This window comes from Guillardia theta (assembly GCF_000315625.1).
Source record: "Guillardia theta CCMP2712 unplaced genomic scaffold GUITHscaffold_94, whole genome shotgun sequence".
NCBI lineage: Eukaryota > Cryptophyceae > Pyrenomonadales > Geminigeraceae > Guillardia > Guillardia theta.
In genome coordinates, this window is record NW_005434580.1 from 68,990 (window position 1) to 76,467 (window position 7,478).

Below are 7,478 nucleotides of genomic sequence, written 5' to 3' on the forward strand. Positions count from 1 at the left end.
GTCCGTAATAAAGAAGGAGGAGGAGGAGGAGGAGAGGGTAACGAAAGGGTGGAGGGAGAGGATCAAGAGCATCTCACAATTGCCAGCGTTGCCACTGCGTTCGGTACGTCGACTATGCCCGAGATTCTGCCCTCAGCTGGGGCGCAGGAGAGGAGCAGGTAGACCTGGGGCATCGGTCAGGAGGAGGAGTTCAAGTTTATGTATCAACACCTGCTCCTTTGAGTACCCGAACTTTGAAAGGTAGTCGATGGCGTTCAGAACGGCGCGCTTGTAGGCGACGGAGGCGTCGAGAAAATGCTGCAGGTCAAAGATGGCGTGAGAGACGGGAAGATAGGGAGAGAAAGAGCAAAGGAAAACAAGAGATACGGGAGGGAGAAAGGGGGCAGAGCAGAGCAAGGGACGAAGAAAGGAAGGTGGGTGAAAGGTACGGAAGCTGTAGGGGAGGGACAGGAGGGTGAAAGGAGAGCGGGAGGAAGGTGAGATGTAGGGGAGAAAAAGGAGAGGGAGAGGAGAGGGAGGGGAGGAAGAGGAGGGGGGGGTCAGGGGGATGGTTAGAGGGTAAGAGGAAGGTGTGATGTAGGAAGAGGAGGAAGAGGAGAGGGATTTCAGGGGACTTTGCAGGTCGACCTGCTTTCCGGACTCATCGACCGAAATGCCTTCAAAGACGAGCCACTCGGAGAAACGAGGCTCGCACGGGCCGATCTCGAAGATCGGGTTCACGTGAAGCTTCGTTGGCCCCATGGGGGTCATGTACCTTCGAGAGCGAGCGTGTCAAGCACAGCGAGTAGCGAGGACGGAGAACTCGCTGACTCTGCTCTCCCTCCCTCCCTTCCTTTTGCTCTGAAGTCTCGCTCTCCCTCCGTCCGCCCCTCCTCCGTCCGTCCCTCGCTCCCCTCGTTCCCTCGCCCCCTCCCCTCGCTCCGAAGCTCCGTCTCGCCCTTGCTCCCTCCATCCCTCAGTCCTCTCCTCGCTCCCTTGCTCCCTCGCCCACTCTGGCTCTCCCTCCCTTTCGCTGTCGTTGGCTTCCTCGCTCCTTATCCCCTCTCCTTCAGCTCCTTCTCTCTTGCCCTCTAACTTGGCTCCACTCACATTTCCATCCCGTTGCGGATGATCTCGGTCTTGAGAACAAGGAAGCCGCTCATCTCGATAGCTCCGCAGAACGAAACCTCTCCATCCCCCTGCCAGCCTCTTCAGCCGCCGCACCCTCTCACACTCTGCTGGTCACCTGAGAGAAGTGCATGTCTCCCATAGACAAGTTCGCTCCCTCCACGAAGACAGGGAAGTAAACCTTGCACCCTCTAGAAAGGTTCTTAATGTCGCAGTTGCCTCCGTTCTCCCGTCCGGGAACTGTTCGGGCTGCTTCACTTGCCATCTTCTCCCACTGCGGGCTCCCCTTGGGCACCCCTCCCAGCAACGCTCCTTTCGGCTCGGGCAAGCACGCGAGGGGCCTCGTGTGAAGGCATCCGCAGAGGGTAGTACTCTTCTCGCCTCCTTCCACCAGCTTCTTCTCCCTCTCGTTCCAGATCGCTAGGAGCTCATGGGACGGGGCAGTCCCGATGAGCCCGGGGTGGATAAGGCCTGGGAAGCGGACACCGGGGATGTGGCGGCTATGCGCGAACATCCCATCGAAGTTCCAGATCGCCTTGGCTGCCGCTGGGAAGTGATCAGTCAAGAACCCGCCGCCATTGTCTCGGTCAAAGATGCCGGTGAAGCCCCACTCGTCTCCGGGCAGAGGTCCGAGCTAGGATGACAGTCAGGGGCAGCGCAAGGGAGGAAGGGACGACGTGCACGTCCTACCTCCACGATCTCCACGACCAGGATGTCCCCTGGCATAGCTGCCTTGGCATCAGCGTCTTCGATTCGGAAGGGTCCTGACAGGTAGTGAACTTGATTGAGATCGACATGCTTGATGTCGTCAGACGAGTCGTCGTCTTTGATCTGCCCACCTGCCAGTCCGACAAGTCACCACCAAGGACATGCTTCTCTCAGCACGAGCGAGGATACCTGTCCAGTCTATCGTTTCAACTCGGAAGAGCTGCCCTTCTCGGATGGTTGCAACAGGAGGAATGTCGGGATGCCATCTGTTGTGCAGTGGTGGGCTCTGCTCCCATGCCTTCTTTGAGACGTCAACCTTCGAAGCTTGCAATGGAGTGCTTGGAGGCATCTGAAATCGAATCAGCAGCGTCACTCTTACTTGTACCATGGCAGCGAGTCTGAATCATCTTTTTATGTGCTTCATTTAGACTGTCAATTCTCAAGCTTGAAGCTCCCTCTTTCCCACTCCGTTTGAAAATCTAGTCCCAGTTTGCGTCTTACAACTATGATATTTACCTTCCTTGGTTCTCAAGATAGATTGGTTCAGAGGTGTTCTTTATCACTTTGCCTTCTTCCTACATTGCTACATCTCATACACTTCTGCCATGTCTCGCCTTCTAGCTTCGCACTTTCTGTTCCCTCCAGCCCCTTGCGCTACACCGCTGACATGGAATCCGGGCACCCTTGCAAGGCAAGGCCAAACGCTGCGATTTTGGAGCCTTTCGGGTCCTCTGACTCCGGTTGCAACCTTTTCCGACAGATACTTCAGTGCCGCCCGGCCCGGCCGCCTTGGGCCGATTGGGCCCGGGGCCCGGGCCGGCCCAGACCAGACCGTGTCGGAGTCCGGCCGGCCCGGCGGGCCGCGCCGTAGTACTCTCCTGATTGTCCTCGTACTGATCTTTAACTTAACTTTGAGTAAACTTTTGCCACCGGAAGTGGCTCTTCAGAGCAAATCTGAGGCGGTGGCGAATTCCTGAAAGTTGACTAATGATGAAAGGTACCTATGTCGAAAGGCCGGGCCGCTGGAGAAGCCTGACGGCTCTGCCGATCGTGATGATGACCGGGCACTTGAAGACCCGAGTGCGCCTCAGGTGATCAATTTTAATGTTGATTGTGTGACGCATTGACGTTAAACCATGCTTTTTAACGTTAAACATCCACTTGGACGTTAAAAAGTGTCACGTCCAGATCTTGTTGGGCCGCTGTAGCGTCGGTTCGGAGGTAGGCGAGATGAGCCTTAAATTAGCTAGATTTGCCTAAATTAACTGATATGAAACTTAAATCTCAACGGTTTTAATTTGGAAGCCGCAGTTAACGCACGGTCTCCAAGGAACAAAAAATTGTGCTCACGGCCTGATTTGAAATTGGATAAAATTGTTCAACATCGTGGTCTTATATCGAAACCTTGAGCATACGATTTCAAAATTTATTTTCAGGGGTTAAAGGGGGCTCATCTCTTGCGCCCCTAGAAGCACGGACAAAGATGGAAGGTTCTCGCTAGCGAGGGTTACCACCGGTCATTGTATGCAGATATTCATGGGATCGTGGGGGTTCACTTCGAAAGGGGTCCTTGTTCGAAAGGCTATCACTTGTTGATTAAGTCAACTCGCAACTGCTGACAGACTTCTTCCCCCTCAGCAAAAACCCCATCGTTTGAACGACCAGGGATTCGAACATACATTTGTTGGATTCATGTATAACTTATATTACTACATGGCGGCTGCTCGGACACAACATCCGTGCACCACCATTTTTACTTCACCCCCTACATTGTTCTTGAAACATACCATAACCCCAAAATGCTCTATCAAAGTACCCGGTAGATAGTCAACCAAATCATACCCTACCCTGATGTTTTGCAGGTAACGTGACATCATTGGCCTCCAGCTGAAAATGCAAGATTTAGCAGTTTCACTCCTAAATTACTACTGATATTAAATTGGTACCACCATACCTTCTAGACCCCATGAGGACAACGATTGGTTTTCAAGATTTTGATGGGGTACTTGAGGGTCATATCATCATGCTTCAGAGAAAAGGTAGGGTATTCAAACCTAATAATGGGGGTGAAGACGAAGGAGGTAGAATCAAATCGTAGGGTGGGTCACATGTCCCAGTGAAGTGGTTGGTAGCTAGGGTTTGTCTGTTTGGTTCTGTTTGATCCAGAGGGTGGGTACAGGAATGGTTCGTGGGGTCTACCAGTACGGGTTATTCTTCCAGTAAAATAGGCTGGAGATGACGGGTGATAAATGTCCCAGTTTTTACAAAGATGGGGTGGAGGAGGAAGAGGGTGGTGTATTGGTGAGCTAAAAGGGGGTAGGGGTGGGGGAGGAGAATATATCTAAGGGTTGGGTTGACGGAACGACAGAAGAGGACAGCGAAAGGAAATTGGAACGTAGTTCAGCACAAGGACAAGAACAGTGAACGGTGTGAACAGTTAAAGATTGCTGTTTTGAGGGAGCAAACAAAGGAACATATTCACCGACAACATTTACTATGTGTGAGATGAGGGCGAAAACTGTAGAGCATATCCATCCTGGCTCCAAGCATGCGCGGAGACAGAGCGTGGAGGAGGTTGTGGAGAGCATGCCTTTGGGCCTGCTCGCTCAAAAGGGACGCGTATTGTTGGAACCGGTTGAACCATTCTTTATTACTAGCGTCGATGGCCCTGCCACTGCATTGCTTGGCAAGAGCTCGTCGAGGATTACTGGAAGGATGCTGAGGTCTATTGATTCTTGCGTGGGAGGAAACAAGAGCCTCTGCGCGGCAGCTCGTACGGCACTGCATGAGAACAAGAGAGTGTTTCTCACTCTCCCCCGCCCTGTTGGCAATGGGATCCTGATCTTGGCCTTCCAATCGAAGCCAACGACCACCGGAGTGGATCGTATCGAGCTGCTCATCTTCCCCACCCAGGAAGGGCTCGATTTGGAGATCAAGGATCCTCTCGTTGAGAGCATGCGGGTTCCTAGCGCGCACACCGCACTGGAGGTCAAGATCTCATCCAACTCAGGAAGGGACAGTCCTGACAAGGACTTGGAGATCTCCGATGAGGAGATGCAGGATTCCCAGAGCGGAGACGATGAGCTGTTCGACTACAACATCGACGTCAAGACAACCCCAAGGCACAAGATTGCTGATTTTGAGGTTGAGAATTTTGATCTGAGCAACACCCTCAGTGCTCTTCGCTTGTAAACTGTAAACTAGTTTCTATTCGTTCCAATAAACTGATTGGATCACACTGCTCTGGAATGATTTGTTGATTTATTACTTGCGAAACTGCATGTAGGATGTTGAAGACTGTACTAAACAGTTAATCTCCTCAATGTCTTCTAATTGCCTTCATTGTATAACACAGTCTGGCATCCGCAACAGAGAACTGTACTGAATTCTACAGAAGCATCAGAAACAGGAAAGATACTTTCAAACCTTACATGCGGAATCGCCGCAGCTCCTGCCATTCTTCCATGGTGATCGCGTTGTTCTGAGATGTGAGATATCATAAAAGTTGTCTGATTGGTCGTCACGATCATGATGTCATTGCATCATCATCATCATCATCATCATCTCCATCATCATCATCATCATCTCCATTATCATCATCTCATTCATCATCAGTTTTGTTGCGCACCAAAATGAATGAGTTGTTACGGTGGAGGTTGAGAACGCCCGGAATTTCAAACTTGTTGCAAATTGAGTTCTTAGTCTTGAGAGATGAACGAGTTACCTTGCAGACAGGACAAGAAGCATTCCTATGAAACCATTCGCGGATGCAGTGGAAATGAAAGAGATGTCTGCCGCAAACAACAGGAAGCAAGTCCAGCATGAGAATGGCGAGCAAGGCAGGTTCACACAGAATTCACCTGCAAGGCAGGGAGACAGCGTTTCCATCCTCGAATTTGAGGTTCTCGTAACAAATTATGCAGCTGAAATCCTCCTCCTGCTCTATCGTCATCTCTTATCCTCCTTCCTCCCCTCCTCCCCTCCTCGCTCCCCCCACACTACCTCCCCCAAACAAACACGCACGCACACACCGCTGCGCCCGATCCTCCATCATTCTCTCCCCTTCCATCGCTCGATCCCCCTCCACTTGCTCCCTCCCTTTCTCGTTCCGTCTCTCTCTTCACCTGCCCTTCTCCATCCTCCGGCCTCTCGCTGCTGGGAATCTCCGACAAGGTGGTGGAGGGAGAGGGGAGGGAAGGAGATGCCCTTCGCGCTCCTCCGAAGAATCCCCGAGGTGGTCTCTCATACCACTTCATGAGAACGCCTCCTCCTCGTACGAGGTCGACAGGCTGGAGGTGGAGGAGCCTGGAGCAGGAACGATGAGTGGAGAGGAGAGGAGGAGGAAGAGAAGGCAAGGGACCCGTCTTCGAGAGGATGTTGAGTGGCCTTGATGATCCCCAAGGAGATCTGGAGTGAGGAGGACAGGAGGAGGATGTATAAGTGAGGAAGAAGGTAGATAAAGATATGAGGAGGAGACAGGGAGAAAAGAGAAGACAGAGTTAGAAAGGTAAGCCTTGCGGTGACATCCTCCTCCTCTTCACCTTTGTGCCGAACGGACCAAGAAAGCAGTTGCGAAGCCTACAAGATGACGTTAAAGGAAAGTTTGAGAGCAAGAAGGGGAGGGAAGGAAAACGGTTCGTTGGTTGAACAAGTTCGAGAAAAGACTGAGAGCAGGACGGGGAGCAAGACCAGACGAAGAAGGAGAAGGAGAAGGAAAAGAAAAAGGAGAAGGAGAAGGAGAAGATGGAGGAAGAGAAGGAGAGGGTGGGGGAGAAGAAAAGGAGGAGGAGGAGAAGGAGGAGAAGGAGGAGAAGGAGGAGGAGAGGAAGAGGGAGAGGGAGAAAGAGAAGGTGGAGGAGAAGAAAAAGGAGAAGAAGGAGAAGAAAAAGGAGGAGGCGAGGGAGAAGGAGAAGGGGAAGGTGGAGGAGGAGAGAGGATGGAGGATCGCGTTCTCAACCTTGTCGACGTCCACCCGATGATTCTCTCATTATTTACACTAACAACAACATCCCCAACCTGCGGCTTTCATGCTCAAGAACCCTCTGCATCCCAACCCATCTCTCCAACTTTCCTCTCTTCTTCTCACGCTGGAACTCATCCTTCTCTCCTTCACTTTGACTCACGCATGAAGCAAGTGTACTCGCCTATCTCCCTCTCTCTCCCCTCCCCTCTGTCCCCTTCAGCTTCTCTTACCCCGATCTCGCCACTCTGTGCAGCTGCTCCTCCAGGAACAAGCATCTGAACGACTCCTCCCTGATGCAAGATGTTCCTCACCAACGGCAACAGCAGGTAGACAAAGATGAAAGAGGCTGCAAGAGGGGAGGAATGACAAAGAGCAGGAGCGAGAGGGCGGCAGGAGCCCGGAGCAGAAGACAGGAGGCAAGCAGACCTGAGGGCAGGGATCGAGTCCTAGGCCGATTCCAAAAAGAGGAACAACAGACCGCTGACCCGTCACCTGCAGGGAAGCATCAACAAGAAAGGAATACTAGCACACAAGTGTGGAGTGGAGGATGGGAGAAAAACGGAATGGGAGAAGGGTAGAGAGGGAGGGAGGGAGGGAGGGAGGGAGGGAGGGAGGGAGGGAGAGGAGGGAGAGAGGGAGGGAGGGAGGGAGGAGGGAGGGAGGGGAGGGAGGGAGGAAACGGACGAAACGGAAAAAGGGG

At 52.4% G+C, this 7,478-nt stretch overlaps 3 protein-coding genes across 3 annotated transcripts in view; 1 reads left to right on the plus strand and 2 right to left on the minus strand.

Moving 5' to 3' along the window:
* The window catches only part of GUITHDRAFT_97244 (hypothetical protein), a gene marked incomplete at its 5' end in the record, with an annotated part of 2,659 nt that extends 495 nt beyond the window's left edge, over nucleotides 1–2,164 (minus strand). Inside the window, 7 exons of the mRNA XM_005824417.1 lie at nucleotides 78–164; nucleotides 211–297; nucleotides 628–754; nucleotides 1,090–1,178; nucleotides 1,226–1,741; nucleotides 1,798–1,946; nucleotides 2,005–2,164. Of these exons, the coding sequence (XP_005824474.1) occupies nucleotides 78–164; nucleotides 211–297; nucleotides 628–754; nucleotides 1,090–1,178; nucleotides 1,226–1,741; nucleotides 1,798–1,946; nucleotides 2,005–2,164 (1,215 nt within the window). The remainder of the gene's footprint in view (nucleotides 1–77; nucleotides 165–210; nucleotides 298–627; nucleotides 755–1,089; nucleotides 1,179–1,225; nucleotides 1,742–1,797; nucleotides 1,947–2,004) is intronic.
* Nucleotides 2,165–4,195: 2,031 nt separating this feature from the next.
* GUITHDRAFT_154948 (hypothetical protein) lies at nucleotides 4,196–5,056 on the plus strand. The gene has a single exon (XM_005824418.1). The coding sequence runs from the start codon at nucleotides 4,312–4,314 to the stop codon at nucleotides 5,005–5,007; it is 696 nt and encodes a 231-aa protein (XP_005824475.1). The 5' UTR covers nucleotides 4,196–4,311; the 3' UTR covers nucleotides 5,008–5,056.
* Nucleotides 5,057–5,660: 604 nt separating this feature from the next.
* Nucleotides 5,661–7,478, minus strand: part of GUITHDRAFT_165462 (hypothetical protein) — a gene marked incomplete at its 3' end in the record, with an annotated part of 2,970 nt that continues 1,152 nt past the window's right edge. The window contains exons 6-12 of the mRNA XM_005824419.1: nucleotides 7,205–7,270; nucleotides 7,009–7,068; nucleotides 6,773–6,831; nucleotides 6,357–6,393; nucleotides 6,176–6,222; nucleotides 5,940–6,120; nucleotides 5,661–5,675 (exon numbers count right to left, since the gene is read on the minus strand). Coding sequence (XP_005824476.1) covers nucleotides 5,661–5,675; nucleotides 5,940–6,120; nucleotides 6,176–6,222; nucleotides 6,357–6,393; nucleotides 6,773–6,831; nucleotides 7,009–7,068; nucleotides 7,205–7,270 — 465 coding nt within the window. The remainder of the gene's footprint in view (nucleotides 5,676–5,939; nucleotides 6,121–6,175; nucleotides 6,223–6,356; nucleotides 6,394–6,772; nucleotides 6,832–7,008; nucleotides 7,069–7,204; nucleotides 7,271–7,478) is intronic.